At 38.2% G+C, this 18,612-nt stretch overlaps 1 protein-coding gene across 2 annotated transcripts; it reads right to left on the bottom strand.

The window, feature by feature from the left end:
* Window positions 1-717: 717 nt before the first annotated feature.
* C1QTNF3 (C1q and TNF related 3) lies at window positions 718-17,215 on the bottom strand. 2 transcript variants are annotated; one of them, XM_035563808.1, is made up of 6 exons: window positions 17,030-17,215; window positions 11,729-11,840; window positions 9,381-9,535; window positions 5,633-5,762; window positions 4,052-4,151; window positions 718-2,568 (listed from the first exon to the last, which is right to left on the bottom strand). In XM_035563808.1, the coding sequence occupies exons 1-6, from the start codon at window positions 17,111-17,113 to the stop codon at window positions 2,409-2,411; spliced, it is 741 nt and encodes a 246-aa protein (XP_035419701.1). In that variant the 5' UTR covers window positions 17,114-17,215; the 3' UTR covers window positions 718-2,408. The 2 variants fall into 2 exon arrangements, with proteins under 2 accessions (XP_035419701.1, XP_035419700.1); XM_035563807.2 differs by having other exon boundaries at window positions 16,826-17,201.
* Between the last annotated feature and the right edge of the window lie 1,397 nt (window positions 17,216-18,612).

Genomic DNA, 18,612 nt, shown 5'->3' on the forward strand with positions numbered 1-18,612 from the left:
TGCCTGGAAGTTTCAACCTTGATGTAAAAAAAACTCTTAACATTGGAACTGAGACCACGTTGCTGTCATCAGAAAGCTTTCATGGTTATTCTCAGTTGCCTTCCACCCTGTCTTAGCAGTCCAAGTTGTACAAAACTCATGAAAATGACATAAAATGAGAATGGTAAAACTTGGCTTTCTTTTATATCATGGCCATTACAAGAGATAATGTAAAGAACCTTAAAATGATTGTATGTATCATCATTTGTAAGTGCTTTATTCTGACCAAAATGAATTAAAGCGGCCATGCCACAAAAGAAAATGAAGTCCTTAAAGAAAATCTCAGGGATTTAAATTCTTATGTATGCATATATATAAAAAATGAATATATTTTTGATCCTTAGTACTGTCTTTCTCCAGTTTAGATTAATTAAATTAATGCTTAAGAAATATATATTATGAATATATCTCTGTAATCTCCAAACGGTAGCTGTCTTTGGCTGATCTCAGATATATTATAGTAAATAATGATATGAACAAACCATTGCAGTTTTATGTCTATTGATCTTTATTGGGTAGATATATGTTTTACAAAGTAAGCAAACATTCCTAACACAAACAAGAAATAATTTTTTTTTCAAGATTTTTCTGACTGTGAACCTTAGTTTATGGTGCCATATATCTCATGCGCCTTGTGCACTTACTCCAGAAGAATAACATTTTCTGATTACCTGGTGAGTGAGTTTTAAATTGAAGGCATGCCAGAATGTTACTAAAATACTAATTAAAATAACATGGTCTCAGGTTTTGAAAACTTATGTGGTGCAAACCCAACCCAAAATCATGTAAAAAAAATAAAAGTCATCAGAGGACAGTTCATTAAAGCTAATATTTTCAGTGGTTGATGCATAAAACTAAAAAATTCACAAGTCATAATCATCAAGTATCAACATGCATTTTTCATCATAAGACATGGTTTCCATACACTAGGAAAGCGTACAAGAACACAGACACTGATAGGGCAGATTTTGATTCACTTTCTCTATTGGAGAGATAATGGTACCTTTAGCCAACAGAAGAGAATTTCAGATATATATTGCCCTAACCGCACCTGCTTGTTACACATTAATGACAGGTAATGTATGTGTGATCCCCTTTTAAAATGTAATTTGTATTTCATTAGCTTGCGTGTGGAGAGACAGAATGTGCAGAAAATATATACAAACTTCAATATTGTTTTAGTATATTCAGTGCTGATTCTGATGAAAAGAAAATAGCAAGACAGGATTTCAGGTAGCCAAATTTTGAAAAACTGGTGGCAAATATTAATGAAATATTAATGCTGAAGAATGACCTGATTTACTGTGGTCAGAACTTCTAAGCCAGCCAGTGTTTGCTTTCACCAGTTAAATATGAACTGGGTCTCTGCTGCTTTGCTAGGCTGCAATGTCTTTTCCTGAAATACTGGCTCTTGGAAGGTTGGTAATAAAACTGTATCAACAACTTCGCTGCTAAGTAAATATGCCATACTAAAATATACATCCTTCTAAAAGAGCTCCAAACTTCACAAAGTGTGTTTCTCTGTTTGTGCTGTTGACATATCCCAACTTCTCCAGCATATATACCTCTGCTTTGACAGCTTGCATTCAGTTACATCAGGTTTCAACAACTGAAAAGCTTGGAAGAAACATTATGGTTCCCCTGTCCAGTCTCATGTACCCTGCAGACTAAGTTACCTTAGCTTTGAGCTCCTACTGAGGCAAGAATTATTAAATTATTAACAGTCTTTTTTTTTTTTTTTTTTTTTTAGAGAGAGTAAGCATAAATATGTACTAAAAATCTGTGAAAAATTATCTTCAGAGGTTTGAGATGGGGATGCAATAAACCTGAATCCTTGACACCTTAATTTTCACATTTTTTTCTTTCTATTTGTAAAATTCATTCTAGTCCAAGCTTCCTTTAAATCTGGTCTCAGCTGAGCCTACTTGTAATTCATTCAGGCCTGTTTCCATGATGCAAATTTAAATGAACATGTCATAAGAACTGAATAAAAGAACAGAAAAACATTGTTCACTTCCTGGTGTATATTTAAATAGAGTATATTTACAGACAAAATTGGCTTTACTGTGCAAACTGCTCTCTAAATTACTAAAACTCCTTCCCCTTTGTTTTTCAGTCGCTTTGGAGAAGACAGCAATCACAACATTGAACAGCTGCAGCCTAGATGACAATACATCCTCCGTGCATCTGTAATTGTGTCAACTATCCGGTGTATTCTGCTCGTCTCTGATACAGAAATAGCAACACATTGCATCAAAACAAGCCTTCTTGATCTTTACATGTCGTAATGCAATTCCACAGTCCAAGAAAAATGCCAGTTCCCAGTAAGAAGCTTCCTCAGGTAAACACCTACTTGGTTGTTTCTTTCTTTACTTGGTTTCAAAGAGAAGAAACCCAGCAAAGGTGGAGAAGCGTTGATGGTCCCCATGGAGAGCTCCGTTTCCCATTCGCAGCCAGACTTCATCTCCCTTGGCAAGTTTTAGCACCGCACTGTTTCCTGAAGTGTCTGCTTTCCCTTTTGATTCATAGCTAAGGATGGATATTTTAACAAATCAGTTTTTTCTTTGTCAGCAACGATCATGCAAACAACTTAAAAAATGAATTTGAGAAAGCACATTGTTATCCTGAGCAAAACTTCCTGGAAAGGCTTGCCAACATTTTTTCAGCTTTATGCGGAAACTTTGGCATTTTTGTGCATTTGATCTGTTAGACAACCCCTGCACCTTATATAATTGTATCATTCCTTTCGGAAAATCTGGAATTCTGGAGGTTTAAATTATATGGTTTTGTTTTTGTTTTCCCCATGACACAGTTATGAATTTATGCTTTAAAATAGATTTCTGCTCATTCTTCACAACACTCCAGATTTCCTGTGACGCTCTCTCTTTTCCTGTGATTCATCCAAGACAATTTTAAATGCCTCTAGGTTGGGAGACTCCTATGAGGTGAGTCCCTGTGCTCCCCGCACAGGCAAAAGGTGGAGACAGGCAGTTTGCACCATCCTGAGGTCTTTTGTTGGAACTTCGGTGTGTATGGTGTGGGCTAACCCACCAATTTATTTGTGTGTTAGTTCCCTTTCCTCCATCTGTTGCCTTTTCTGATATTAATACATTAGGGGAAGAGATCTTGGCGCTTTTTGTTTTGAAGGAAAGATCTATTGGGAATGAAGCACCCTTCAGTGGTGCTTCTGTTACTGGCTGTTGAAGAAGCAGCTTCAACAAGGCAGCTTAAATGAAGCCAGTGTCATCTAAGTGTCTAAAATCCAGTGTGTTGAATTTAAGCTTTCACATCCATTTATTCAGGCTTTGGAGAAAGACTTGATTTTGGCACCAGACCCCTTGTTGGTATTAAACAAATAACATTTTTCCAAACACTTTTTTTTTTTTTTTCAGATGTCTACCTGGCTACAAGCTTCTTGATCTGGTCCTTATAGGAGTCGCTAAGCTACAAGTGGATCCTATTCGTGATGATTCTGCAAGTAATATAAACTTCATAAAAGTTCAGAAACTTTTTATTCAAAGTGTGTTGAAGATAACAAAGCTAGTAAGTGGAACACCTTCACTTCTTACCCATCCTCACTATTGCAGTTTAAATGCTCTCCACCTTTAAAGTAAACATCTTTCCCCTAATCTTTCACAATACTATTATTGGCTGCTGAACACTCATTACACCCTTTCTCTGACAGACAAAATGAGGATGAAGATGTGTATTAGCAGAATGACTTCATGCTACCAGTTAACTCCAACCCTGACTTGCAGTGCTAATTCCTTTTCCGTCATCACTGAGGAACTTCTGATGAAGGCAGAATTTTTGGTCCAGGATCTGTGTCAGGTAGGATCCAAATTTGCAAGTTGAGGAGAGCAAAATATAATACTTTTTCTTAGTTGGTTAATTCACCCTACCGAATTTCTTCAAAAAAAGAACAACTTAATGTTTTTTTGAAACATGAGCAAGCAATCACATCTATGCAAACATGGCTTTTGCAGTGAAAATGGCCTGACCCTTCACTTACCTATATAAGCTGAATACTGTGTTACCATTATGCATCAGGTACACATACACTTCCTCCACATCTTCATGTTTCATCATATTGAAGGTGAAGAAATACACCCCTGAAAAGATTGCAAAATATAGTATGTTTTCTTTTTAGAAGGAGGTAGTCACACTGCAGGCTTGTGCTTCTTGCTTAGAAAGCAGAACAGCTGAGACCAAAATTCACTTATAGTTATCAGTGAGTATTTTTCTTCTGCTTGTAGTGACACCAAAATCTGATTCATTTTTATTCTGCCTATGGCAGGGGCTAAGCAACATCCTGTTCCAGAGAAATAACTTTACTTGAACATGACAGGACTGCCCATCTCATCTCACCAAAAGAGAAATTTCCCAGAGGCTGAGTCCTGTGACCTCTCTTTCACCTTTTTTTTCCTCCTTGCTTTCTTGCTGCTGCCCATTCCTAAAAGGGCAGCCTCCAGGCCAGGCTGGGCTCAGCCTCAGAGGCTGTCATGCAGCCAGCATCTTGCCTTAGCCAGTCAGGGCATGAGCAGTTTTAGCAGTACTTGCTGGTACTTACTGCTGCTCTACTGGCCATGCCACATCCCGAACAATGCAGGCATAGCCACCACTTCTTCTGTTTGCACAACGCATCCCTTGCCATCACCCTTTTTCCTTATAGCTCTTTCACTGTCTGAAAGGTGCCAATGCTGTCTGTGCAACTGTGTCACGTATCATGAGATATACAAAACACCCACAGGAGAGAGGACAAACTCCTGCTCTTACAGAATTACAGAGTAATTCTGTAGCACTGACCCTACAGTGGGAGCTTGGAGTATGCATCAAAGTTGCTGAATCATTGTGGGTCAAAATTTAACATCCACATATACAGTAAGCTCCAAAGTGGGCAGCTGTGAGTAAATCACCTATACCTCTAGCCACCAGTAAGACAAGTGCCACAGCAAGCTTGGAGGGCCTAAGTTCCATTTAATCTAACATCACTTCTCATAGCTCTGGGTAAATGAATGGAAGGGTGAGAAAGGCCAAGTGAAGGAAGATGGTCTTAGGCTTTGCTTACATGCGTGTTGGTTATGGCCCTCTCTCCCCCATCTCCTATTGTTTGTCCTGTGCCACAGCTGTGAGGGGGGATTGATGTAGCAGAAAAATAGCTCAGGAAAAACTGTAATGCCTTGGTTCCAGACACATCTGCTGTTGGCCAGCTCACAGATGGACAGATTCAAGGGAAAACAAGGATGGAGAGAATGACTAGAGGCAGGAGGCGGATGAGAAGCTGCTGCGACATGTGGCCATGGTTATACCATCACAGTGGCAGAAGGGTTAAAGGTCTCAAAGCAGACCATCTTGCTCCTTCCCCAGATCTGGTAATGCCTCTTTCTTCTGCCTTTGTGCTAGCACTAGTCACGCTGGCTAGCAAGCCTTCTCTTGGCTTGCTCAGTTTCCAATACAATTTCCCTGAAAGCAAGTGGCAATCATGATGTCTCATCAGTTCCTTGTGCTAATGCAGCACTGTTTTCTTACCATTATTAATCACACTTCTCCCCAGAGATCCAGAATTGCATTATTTTGTTTTGCAAGCACTCACCATTCACCGGAGCACCAAATCTCCCAGTCATAACATCAAAGAAATTTCCAACGTTGGTTTCGACACTACTGAAGATGATCCCACTGTTCTGGTTGCTGAAGTGAGTAGCCATGGAAGCCATGAAAGCAACCTGGAAAAACGCATTTCTCAGTCAGTCGTCTGTTACGTGTACATGTATAGAGGAATCAGCTACAGAATTTTTTCCTGTATTTGCAGTCTGTTTATTTTCCTGACAGAGATGTTCTTCTAGGGTCTGCTCCAAGGCCATTAAACACCAGTAACAAAACTCCCATTGAAAGAAACTGGAAGAGTGCTAGCTTTCTTACGTTCAATTGGACTATTCATGACTGTAAAGGTAAGTGTATGGGCAAGAGTTTGCAGAGCAGAACCTTAGTCTGGGATTTTATTTACCTTTGACTCTCTCTAGAATGATGCAACAGACAACTGGTATGGAAATGTATGGTGTTTTTGATACATGTGATGTAATTAGTTTTTATATGTTCCCCAATGCAGTTAGGCTGGATATTGCTTTTAACTGAATGTGTAAAAAAATAATCTTGGTAAAATCCATACATATTGGTGTTTCTTGCTAACTACCTACAGAGATGCATCAGGCATTTTTATCAGAGGTCTTCTAAACATTCAGTGAGTGGAATTCAGCAATCAACACTTTTTCTTTCTTGCCCTGTACCCCTCAGTCATGGCAACAGAGAGTGGTGGAGATCAAAAGAGGAAACTAAGAAAGTGAGAACTGTGCTTGAACTTCATATTATACTTTGCAGTGGGACACATTAGCCATGGAAAATTTTTCACAAGAAGCAGTGCAAAACCTCCCACACTAGACAATTTAGATTATTCTCAGTAAGATACCAGGGAATGACCTATAGAGAACCATTTTGCATGGGTAGAGAAGGAGGTTATTTCTTCTGCAAGTCTGTGATCCCCCCATCTGATTGTCAGTGGTTGGGGTATAGGCAGAATCACACCTGGATGCCAGAAAGTCGAATAGTGACTTGACAGACACTTTATTATTATCTCTTAATTTCTTAGAAGAAAAGTGTTCAACGACAGCTGTTAATGATCTCCATAAAAACAATATTTTTCATGAAATTCCAGCTACAATGGTATTAAAGAACAAACACACAAAACCACCCAAAATTTCTTTTGATTTCAGATACAGAAAGGAAGAAAACTGAAAAGGGCAAAATCAGATGCCAGGTCAGATCCAACAATGGAAATCATTAACCATCTGCTCAGAAATCTGAGGCACTCCAGATGTGAGCTGAGAGTTTGGGCTGATTTTCCTTATCCATACTTGATACATTTTCTCTGACAGCAAACAATTAACTTCTTGTTTCTCAGCCAGGATTACATCAAAATTCATCATGTGTTAAAGCAAAGCAGCTGTAATGGCCACTTGATGGAATTTTTTATTTATTTATTTTTTAGATTCCATTTCACATTCTTTTTGAACCCAAGCTATTTTCTTGGGCTGACCAAAAGAGCTGAAAAAGGTGTCCTTTTTCCCTATGTCTCATTTTGAAGTAACAGATCAACACGGAAATGCAAGTCTTTCAAAATAATTATGTACTTAAAACAGTATTGTATTCAAAAGTTTTTTGCCAATCTATCCACTTTCTAAAGTTCTTAAGCATGATGTTAATGAGAAATGATATGCTCTACAGTATAGGGAATTTTTAAGCACATCTATTAAAAATAGTGGTGGAATTTTACACGGAAACAGGTATTGATATGTAAGCCTTTGCTATTTATGCCATTTCATTATTATTTTTTTCAATTAAATTCTTACCACTATGCGTAAGAAGAAATACTGATCACTCATTTTAAAACTGCAAAAATGTCTATGCTGAATGTAATTACAACCCATATGTTTTTCAAGATATTCAGCTATGAAGTTAATCCCAGTTAATTCTTCAAGGGTGCTAATATAATTCTGCTATATTACAGAAGTCCATTAGTTTTGGAAGCTTTTTTCATCATGATTTTTATTCTGTGCAACTATTCCATCTTCATGCAAACTAAGGCTGAGAATTCAAGCATACACAATGCCGAGAAATCTACAGTCGTTTTCCCACATTACACAGGTTATCTCTACTGGTGATTTTGCTGTTAATTTCCATACTTTTATGAGGATATAAAACAGACATGAATGGCTGTTACTCAGAGCAATATCTTTCAGTTAAAAGGTGTAGATTTGTAAATAGATCAGAAATTTGTTTTTGCTCATGGTTGGAGGTTTTGGAAGTGGGATTCCTTTTCCTGCATGTTTGCTACATCCTATTTTGTACTTTCTGTGGTGAACTGACTTTGGGGGTATGAATCAGCTCAGGACTAAGACACTTCCATTTAAGAGTGTACATGTGAGTGAGGATGTAAACTTCCCTATAGATTCTGGAGATCAAGTCTGTATAGTCCATGGAGTGTGAAGACCCACCTGCCCAAAAGCAGCATTGACCGTCAGATTAAGGTGGGTTGTTCTTCTAGATCCCCAATGACTATAAATGGGAATATATAATGAGTATATAATCAGTATATAATGGGAGTTCAGATGCTTTTCTCATAAGTAGGCTCCTAAACTATGTTAATTTGGAGCTAAATCTAACTCCAACCAGGTGCCCACACAAATGTATCTAGCGCCATCTGAAGTGTTTTAGGATTCCCCTATATGGGGCTGACTGATCTGACAAGACCTACAGAAGCCCATTCCACAGTGGCAGCTGGATACCAGGGGGGATACATCCAAAGGCATGCACCTAAATCCATGCACCTAAATCTTGCTTTAAGCACCTATGCTACACAGTATCATAGACATACCCAAATCTACTCCTGCTACTGCTGATGAACTACTCACATATCCTCACACTGCAGTGTATAGTGTGGGCAACTCTTAAATCCCGTTTTCAGCAGCAGTCAAAGGTCATAGTTATACAAGCCCTATTTGCTTTTGGTTGCCTTAAGAACAAGACTATACCATGCCTCTGCTCTACTGCAGGTTTATATATATAAGATCTCCACCATCTGCTGAATTCCTGGGACATGAATAAACTCTAATCCAAACGCTAGGGGATTAGGTCAACACAGTGTTGAGCCCAGACAAATATATCCATTTCTCAGCAAAGCTTATAAGCTCAGGCTTGAACCCATATTTTTATGCTTTCCTGGCTTTCGGGTTGCTCATTCCTAGGCAGACCCTACATGCTTCTCAACATATTTCAGACACTGAGACTTCTAAAACCACAGATAGCTAACTGAAGGGTATTTTTCAAAACCAGAGGTTTATGGGCTGCACTCAAAGGTTTTGACCCAGTACTTTAAGGATTTGCTTACATGTGCTTATGAGAATCTCACAAGGCCTGACTGACTTGAGAAGCATGAGGCTGAGTAACTCCTTTACTCTTTTCATATGCCCTAGGAAGCACAGAATTATGTGTATAGTACAGCTTAATAGAAAAATGGTAGTCCCTGTTATTCACCTTTAATGACCCAGGTACTGGCTTTCTGTAATAAAAAGGAGCCATTTGTTTCTTCCTGCCCATTTCTTAGCTGGAAACTTACTCTAAAAAAGGCTAAGCCCTGATGTCTTTCTTTCCCAGGAAGATCTGGCAGAGCATATTTGTCAATCATGACAAATGCAATACATATGTCTCTCACTGTATTCGTTTACAGGTGGATTTACTTAACTATCCTGCATTAGTTACTGCTGTAGCAGACACAAACAGATTTGTACCTGTAGCTCTGGAGGAATCCCAGGGTAACCCTTCTCGCCTTTGGGTCCATGATGGCCACGCTCACCCCGCGGTCCCATATCTCCTTTGTCTCCTTTCTCACCTTTGGCTCCTTCCTGGCCAGTTGCTCCATTGTTTCCATTGTTTCCATGATTTCCTTGAAAGAAACAGAGTTTTCTGTTTAACTTCAATTATTTCATATAATACATTTTAACAGCTATCTGTGACAGGGTCTTTTTCTACCAGTTTGCAACACATACACTTTTCATAATAAAACCCATATTGAGTTGTGATGGATAAGAAACAGTTGTGTGGTTAAGACGAAGGTAAGGGTTTTGATGAGCATGTTTCCAGAAGGACATACATTGGTGTTTAAGAGTTAATCCCCATGCTACCTTGGTGTTTCTGTGTAAACTGCAGGTGTCTTGGGTCACTGCATTGTTGGGGAGGTATGCAAGGAGGAGACCTCAGTGGATGTGAGGCTTAGGAAAAGGAAAGGCCACTGCCAGATGACACATACCTGGTAGCCTGCATATAAACTCTTGCTTTTTCTTTTGTGCAAAAACATACTTCCTGTTGATTCAAGTCAACTAGGATAGGATAAGATAATTTTGAAGAACAGTTTGCTGTCTGAAGAAGTTGTCTACACAAGTGGAGAGTGTGTGTAATCTTAAGCTAGTTAAATGACCCATCGGTGTGAAAAATTGGAGGAGCTACATTCTTAGGGTGCTGGTTAGCTTGAAGAGGTTGGTTGCTTGTTGCTAGATTTAAAGACAAAAGCCTTATAATGAAACTTTTCTGAGATGGCTTCTTATAAAAAGGGTCGTTATAAAAATGTGTTTCTGCATCTGCAGTATTACTTACTTCACAATGTTTACTGAGGAAATTGCTGAGCAAACATGTGTGACTGTGCGACTGACAAAATATTAAAGTTGGCCAGAATAACTGAGTAGTTATTATGCCTGACTGAAGGCAAGAGCCTGACCTTTCAATTAAGTACTCAGAGGATTAATTGGTGTCATCATTGATCTAATTCAATGCGAATTTAAATTAGATTCTTTGTCACTCTGCTTGTTCTCTGATTAGTCACTTCAGTTATGAATTTACAAGAAGAATTATGTTGTCTGTGATCAAATCTGAATACGTGATTCTTCAAAGTTTTTGTACTATGAAAAAATTGACTTCAAACTAAGAAGCTAGAGGATAGAAGAAATCAACCAATTTTTTGTTTGTTTGAATGGAGAAATCAGTAACTCCTAAAAATAACAAGAGTGATCTTTCCTGAAAGAACAGCACTACTTTTCTAACAGCTCAGAACAGAAGTGTACAAGTGGTATTTGTTTCAATCAAAGGAAGAACAGCTGTTGTCATTCCCCTCAAGCACACAATGATAGGAAATGCAGCAGTTGAATGAAACAGAAATTCTAGGCTGCGTAAGGTTGCCACTGGCCACACATTTGTGGCATCCTTTGGTAACACAAGAGTGTGACGGAGTTACATCCTGACATGAAGAAAGGGCAAAGCTGGGACTGGGTTGTGCCCCACTGTATTGACCAGCAGCCTTAAAAGACCAGGTGTAATAAAAATATTGTCCAACTTCTAAGAAGTTGACTATGTATTAGTACGTAATGCAGTATTTCTGAACAAGAGGCCTCACCATTAAATTCATTTACGTTATACATCTGCTTTAGGAGTGGTCATATTCAAATCCCTGAAGGTAGCTGCTGTAGCAAACAGACAAATATACAACTATCTTTTTTCCCTTCTGTAGGCTCTTCTTTTTCTAGTTTTGTGTATTCTGTTCTTCTGTGTGCATTTTTAATTTAAAGAAAAACTACTTCTTATTGTGGAAGACAGCAAGAAAGAAGAAAAAGAAGTTTCCATGAGAAAACAGGAGAATGTGTGTCTCTGTAAAAATCTGGCTAGCAGTGTGCCAGATGAAAAAAACTCCTACATACAGTACACAATAACATTGCTATCCAGCAATCCATTATTGCTTCACTATTCAAAGGTGAAAGCAATAATCAACTCCAGGAAACAAGTTCTTCCAAGTTTAATGGAAGCTTCATGCTGCGTTAAGAAGAGAGAAAAGTTTGGCCTAGAAACATAAGGAGATTAATTTCAGTATGAATTTTTGAAAGCTGATTTTTATTAACAATTAGTTTTACACTGGGAAAGTCTTTAGAGTCTTACTGAAAACCTCTGTCTTCCCAAGAATTTATAGAAAAAACTTGCTTCTGAATCTGTCCCCAGATACTGATTTGGACCATTCTCTGGTACTTTGAGAATAGCCTGTAACTTGTAGTCTGTAATTAGACTGTTCAAAAATAGATTAAAGTGCATTTTTTACCTGGCATCCCAGGGGGACCGGGAGGTCCTGGGGGTCCTTGGTATAGCCGAACTCCAAAGTCACCACGGCAGCAGGAACTACAGTCTGGATTCTGCGGTCCAGTTTGCGGCGGCTAAGTGCACAAAAATAAATTTTAATTAACTTGTTCATGGAGTGCATTGATCATATATATGTCACTTACAGGGTTTTCATTGCATAGCCTCTGTTTATATATTTGCTAAGTTTTCAAAACATTTCTTATCTGGAATGAAATCTCCCATACCTGGGTTTTCCCTAAAGATGTTATTTCTGGAAGATTTAAGGCAAAAGCTCTTCAGGTGTTCTAAGACCTATATGAGTATTAAATAAATATAAATATACAAAAGAAAAATGTTGTCAACAAATGCAGTGGGGGTTTTGAAAATAAAATAATACCAAGTAATGAAAGTTAGCTGAATATTTCAGTTAGGTTCCTATCTTGCTTTTCACTGATCCCACATTTCTGCTGACCTTTTGTTGGCAAACAAGGCTAGGAGCAATGAATGGCAGGAAAAAAAGGGATTCCATTTGGCCATCAGCAATGAACAATTCTTCAATTAGCATTAAGAAAACTGGGTCAGACTGCCAGAAGGAGATATTCAAAAACGCAGCATATTCCTGTTAAAGCTCTCAGACTTGCATATTTACAGGCTATTAAAGCTGGGAGAACCTAAAAAAGTGCCAAGGTACAATACAAGTAAACTAATACATTTACTACAAACAGCTCAGTTTCTGTAATAGTAGTTTGATAATAGATTTATTTCAGTGCTTTTCTTTCCCCAATTATTGTATTTATACTAGTGGAGTCTCATTCAATCCTGGTTAGATTTTGTAAGTAGGCATTGTGGTGATTCAGTGGTCACAAAACTTCTGATGGGTCAGCTGAGGTAGAAGTACTAGGTTTGATTTTATTTCTCTACTTCCTCATTTTTCCTACTTTGTTGTTTTTTCCTTACAATTTTTTTGCTATTATCCAGAGGCGCAAATCTGCAGTTCTCAAATTCTGCAGGGGGATAGTTCCAACTACATCTTTTCTTTCAATATTCTCCTAGGTCTTCCTTTCCTTTTTTTCCATCATCTTTATCATCCTCAAATTACTCGCTTAATGCAGACCTGTTGGTTTAACAGCAGCAAATGATCCTCTGGTGAGATGGGAACTGCCAAATGAACATGCAGATGTGCTGTATTCCTGCCCTCAAGGTCAACAGCTGGATTTGAAACACTGCTTTTCTGCCAGTGTTTTGAACTCTTCCAAGCATGCCTCTAGAACTCATACTCTCAGAATTCATTCATTTCAAAAGGCTTGGGAATTTATGTCGTAAATACAGAAAACAACTTTCATGCCAACAAAATACTGCTACACCTCCAATGCCACAGACATGTTCCCTCTGCATCTGGAACCACGGACAGTGAAGCTACCATGGGAGGAAAGGCTGACCTGACATTTCATCAAATGTGCTCCATATTCAAAGACTTGTGGAAATGTTAAGACTTGCCAGTGGGCAGAAGAGCTTTGGATTTATGGGATTTTGGTCAACAAGGTGGTTTTCAACTTCATTTTGATAAGGTCTATATTGTATGAGAAAAATGAGTTCTACTTGTTGGACTATCTCTTCCTGGAGAACCTGTTTGTATCTTTCTCGCTGCTTTGTCTCTCCCTGTTTTTACAAAGAACTTAACTGATAATCACCAGACACACTGTTCGAGTGTTTCCTAATATGACAAAAGAAGTAACCCTGTTTTCAGTTCATTTTCAGTTCTTGAAAGGGAGCCAAACACAAGAGGACTGGAACCGTGCAAACATTTTGCACCATCAGAAGTGCTAATGTCAAGTATGGGCGAAGAATAAAATCTCCAGCTTTTTCTTTGATAGAGCTTGATATTCATATTAAACGAGACAGCCAACTATATACACTTCTGCCAAGAGCAAATAAGTACTATCAGCCTGGAAATACCTAAATACTTAGAACTGTGGATTATTGGTAAGGGAAAGCACGAGTCCAGTCAGAAAACCTTACCTCAGGCACATGGAAGTCTCTGCACAGGTAAGATTTATTTTCTTACAAAATGCACTGAAATCCTGGCCAACATTATTAGATAAGCAGCAGTTTTATTGCAAAACAGATACCAGCACTGGTCATAGCCAAAAGCTATTTGACATAATCTCTCCAAAAACTCAACAGATTACGTGTGAAAGGGGGAAAGTCCTGCCAGCCTGGTTGTACTAGAGCAGTCCCACTGACTTGAAAATAGCTACTTATGGAAGTCATAAAGTAGTATTGACTTATTATCTTTACTAATCCTTTGACGAGGAAGAAAAAAATGTTCATAACTGGCTGCCAAGAACAATCAATATCGAGGATTTTTTTTTTAATCTCTGAAAACAGAGAACTTCATGAAAAGTACACTTAAAAAGCTGTGGCTAATGTAAAATTACACCCAAACGGGACATAGAGATTAATTACAGCCTACTTGCCAAAGGTGTCCTATGCAGCCATTTGCACATAAATTTTATTGCACAATGAATCCTTTGGCATTGCTTTCGGAACACAAGTATGATTTAGGGGCTTTTGAAATATATCTACCACACTGATATCCTAATAAAGATAGAAAACTGGAAACAATGACACTGCGGATATTTGTTGAATTTCCTAGGATTTAGTGTATAGGAGGCAGTTCTAGGCAGCAGATGGCCTATAAAATTCCCTTAATTTAAACATGTGAACTAATCATAGTAAGAGAACCAATCGTTTTTCAATTCCTAATTAATTTGATGGGTTTCCATTGTGCTAAGACAATGCAGGAGACAAGTAATGTACAGCCACTGTCCTTGGCTCCTGTTCTGAATGTAAAATAGCATTTCTTTGTGGGCACTAATGTCCTCCATGCCCCTTTTCTAGCAATGAAATAAACAAGCCACCAGAATTCAAGGCAAAACACCAGTAGTTTGACTAGTACCTGAAGGTTTTCAAGGAGCAAGCTAAAAAGGGCAAATGTGTTTAGCATGGCTCTCCCCATTTATTAAGAAAACATGTGCTTGAGAAATATGCATTATATTTTTCATAAGTTACTGGGGGTGTGGAAACTGACCTCTTACCCAGTGCAGTAAAGACAAATGACATAATCTCAGTGCCACAACAGGGAATAGGATCTTTAAAACTCTTTAACTAGATGGTTATATTCTCCACTCACAGTTAGGATAAGCAGCAAAGTAGGACTTAGGGGTGAAACCTTTCCATTCACAGACTGATTGTCTTCAGCAGCTGCAAAACAGCTTTCAGATAGCTCAGGGGGAGGGGAGAAGTTTGACATAAATTAAAACAAGTCTTTACCATCTCTTTTCTTTCTCTGCCTGGAAATCCCTGGAGTTTGGAGATGGAAAATACCTATTGCGTCAGCCACTCTGTGATGGATTGGCCCTGTCACGCATCTGCTAGTGCTCCATTTCATTTCAGTAAGCCAAAACTTGCATCATTTCCCCAGAAAAAGATTGCTTCCCAGAGAAGGGACTGGCAGGTAAATGACTGCCATCAGCTGTACTCAGGCTTGCTGGGCTCATTTTTAATGTCACAGCCTCTTCTCCCAGCAGGCAACTCCGCACATATACTAAACTCTCTGATGAGAGACACATGCACCCAAAAAACAGTGGCACTTTCTGTGATTGAGAGCTTTAACCTTAAAAAATCATTATGCTGCATTAAATACTGCATTATATGATATTTCGTTAGTAGTTGTCTTTAACTACCAATAATATATGGTCTATAATATGCAGCTGTACAATTCTCTATGCAGTAAAGAGGAACACACATGGTAACTGACTCATTGGAATATATATATCTGTTTGCTTACACTGTTTATATACTGCAAGTGTAATTTAGCATACCTACAGTTAAATATCTATCTTGCTGAGTGTACTATAGGAACATGTAATTTCTGCTCAAGAAATATGAAATGCAATGCACTACAAAAATTAAATGATGTATTTATATTTAGGGCATATAGTGGTGTATTAAATTCATTCCCTTACTCAGATGTGTTTCAGTTTTTTAAACCTAAAACAGGATTAAAATCAAATTTCCCCTCTGCTTATCATGAAGTAGATTGTTATTCCACACTTGTCTGTATGCCCATGATTTTTTGGAATTCAAAATGTCATGGTTCAAACTGAAAATTTGTTTTAAATCACAAAGGATAAATTGTGGACTGCATAAGACTCAAACATTTCTATCAGAAATAAGAGCAAAACACTCATGTTCTTGTTTCTAAGAAATATCAATCAACAAAAATTTCATTTGAGTATCATTTTGTTGTGCTGGGGAAAGCTTTGTCTTCTACCCTTCCATTTTCATTTTTAATTTGGATTGCAATATTTTTTGTATAATCAAATTATGCAATTATCTCTTTGTTGTGAGCTAATGATTATAACATATAAAATGCCATGTAAAAGGCATAAAAAGACCCCCAGTTTAAAAAGCAGGTACTACAGATGATTTTGAAAGTTTCATTCCAAATCTTTTTTCCACTGACGCTAGGTTGATATATATCATTATTAAATCTATTCAGATCTCAAACACTTTAATACATGGTGGTTTTCAAACTATCCCTTAGAATAATAATTTTGAATACTAAGAGTTTCAATATGTTTGTCTCAAGCCCAAGAGAATATACTTTATATAAATAATTTTCAATGAAATTCATTCTCTTCTAATTGAATCTTTCTAAATATCTCTACAAATCAATTTTCCTTCACATCCAAATGAGTCAACTGAATCTAAAACTTAATATATTAATTAAGTAGTACCTTGAAATAGTTAAGAGACTGTATATTACAATATATGATTGCATTTTATCATAGTTTCAGCAAAAGAGGACTTCCGTCTATGTTGTTACCAGTGTCCCAAAAACACTGCTGGCTTTGCCAGCTCATTTAAAGATCCTATAAAACAACCCAGCAGGATACAGACCAATATACAGCTATAATAAAATTCATTTCATAAATATATTGTTAATAATCTTAGGAAAAAAAATAAATAGTCTCATTAGCTTTAAAGTTATCTTTAGAAGATTAATTCAGAGTACCTGGACTCTATCTGAGGTAGTCAGTTCTACATCATCTACCTCTGGTCTCAGGACATTTTGGTCTGTAGAAGAGCTATTAGCAACAGTCCACTCTATAAGTTGACTCCGCTGTTTCAAATTTTCCCTGCTTCTGGAACCTTTATGGCCAGTCTGGTGGTGACTTTGCAATACTTTGGCCACTGGTTTATAAGATCTTCTGCTCACCTCCATGTATTCTTCTTGACACAGGCAAAATGGAAGAAAAAATAAAGCCAGCAGATGCCAACTGATGAAATCCTTCTCTGCCATGTTATTCAAAATAATTTCTCAGGAGTCCAGAAAATGCCTTGCAGAAGGAGAACCTCTTTGCTGCACCAGGAGTTATGTGGTCCTTTCAGCTTTTCCACTAGTAAGCCTGGCACTGAGACCAGTACCAAGTTTTATACGGTTGTGTGCAATAAATAAAACTAAAAATGCCAAAGTGACAGGATCCTTCATCCAAAATCAGTCATGCTCCTTTAAACAAACCAGGCATTATTCACCACTTCACCACCACAAGGAAAATTGATTTGTATGCTGGAAATGGCCACAGCATTTAACGGACTCCCGTGGTTCCTATTTGGGGGCATTAAGAATGTAGCACCTTTTCTTTGGCATGTTTCTGTTTAAGTGTGAAAAAATGTGATGGAAATGGAGAACATGTGGCTAATGGTTTACGTTCCCTGATTAGACATGGAAAAGCTGTGAATTCACACTCTAAAATGTCTTTTGGACACAGTCACCTTCCTTATTTGCCAGGAAATTCACACACACAACTGCGTCAGCCCAGTCTGAAAAATCCTTCCAAGAGCAATTAGGAAACAAAAGCACAAGAGGAGCTTTTCCATATGATTCTGACCCAATGGCTGTTTCTGACTATGCTTTTCATTCACTAAAAGAAAAATATTGAATTTCTGTCAGTTGGCCAATGGTGGAAGTAGACTGGGTAAGTAGCTCTGAAAAACTGGGTTGAATTCAGATTCACAGAGCCCCGTTTCTCAGCTTTAGTTCAACATACTCAGCCAGGCAATATTTTTTCCCTTGAGTTCCCAGTGTTTTGCTAAATGCAACTGCCAAACCAAGTTTCATGTCTTCTCTGCCAAGTAAATATAAATTTACTGGGGGCTTATTTCAGACTAAAGGAATCAAATTATATATCTATAATAATATCCTTATTATATTTTTAACCACCCACTAGTATCCTCTAGAATGCCACATCTGCAGAATGCAGTCCTGCAAATGCACACACATAGAGGCTTACACATGCGTGCACTTCACCCTCCTGAGAGCAAGGAGCATCCCGGCCCATGAGAAACACTTCCCCAGTACATGACAATATCACTACTGAAGGCATCGGTCACGGGGAATGATCCTTGGCCCTGCAACATGATGGACTGCTCTGGACCTCTCGTACTGAAGTTGCTCAAGGATGACTGCCCTGATTAACATTTGACTAGGGCTCCTCTCTGTGACCGCTGTGGTGCTCTGTGGCCTTGAATTATCCCTCCTTTTTTTTTTTTTTTTTTCCCTGTTCAGATGCCTGAAGAAATGTGAGGGCTGTGGTGCAGGGTGCTACAGTGGTTGTTTTTAGAGCATGATGTCTAAAGTCATGTGTTTGAGGAGGGGATGTGAGGGGACTGGAAGCAACAGGGACCTACATATATAGTGTGAAGGTTTCATCCATCCAGAAAGTTGTTTCTGAAGGTAATAATCTATAAATATCACCCAGGCTTAATTTTGAGGGTGAACATAGACAGGGCGCTCCAAAA

Source organism: Cygnus atratus, chromosome Z, assembly GCF_013377495.2.
Source record: "Cygnus atratus isolate AKBS03 ecotype Queensland, Australia chromosome Z, CAtr_DNAZoo_HiC_assembly, whole genome shotgun sequence".
In the NCBI taxonomy this organism is placed as follows: domain Eukaryota; kingdom Metazoa; phylum Chordata; class Aves; order Anseriformes; family Anatidae; genus Cygnus; species Cygnus atratus.

Coding starts and splice junctions, on each gene's coding strand:
- C1QTNF3 (XM_035563807.2), bottom strand. CDS start 17,113: ATGGCAGAGAAGGATTTCATCAGTTGGCATCTGCTGGCTTTATTTTTT. Junction 11,841..16,825: donor CTACCTCAGATAGAGTCCAG/GTACTCTGAATT, acceptor TTGTGCACTTAG/CCGCCGCAAACTGGACCGCA. Junction 9,536..11,728: donor CGGTCCCCCTGGGATGCCAG/GTAAAAAATGCA, acceptor GTTTCTTTCAAG/GAAATCATGGAAACAATGGA.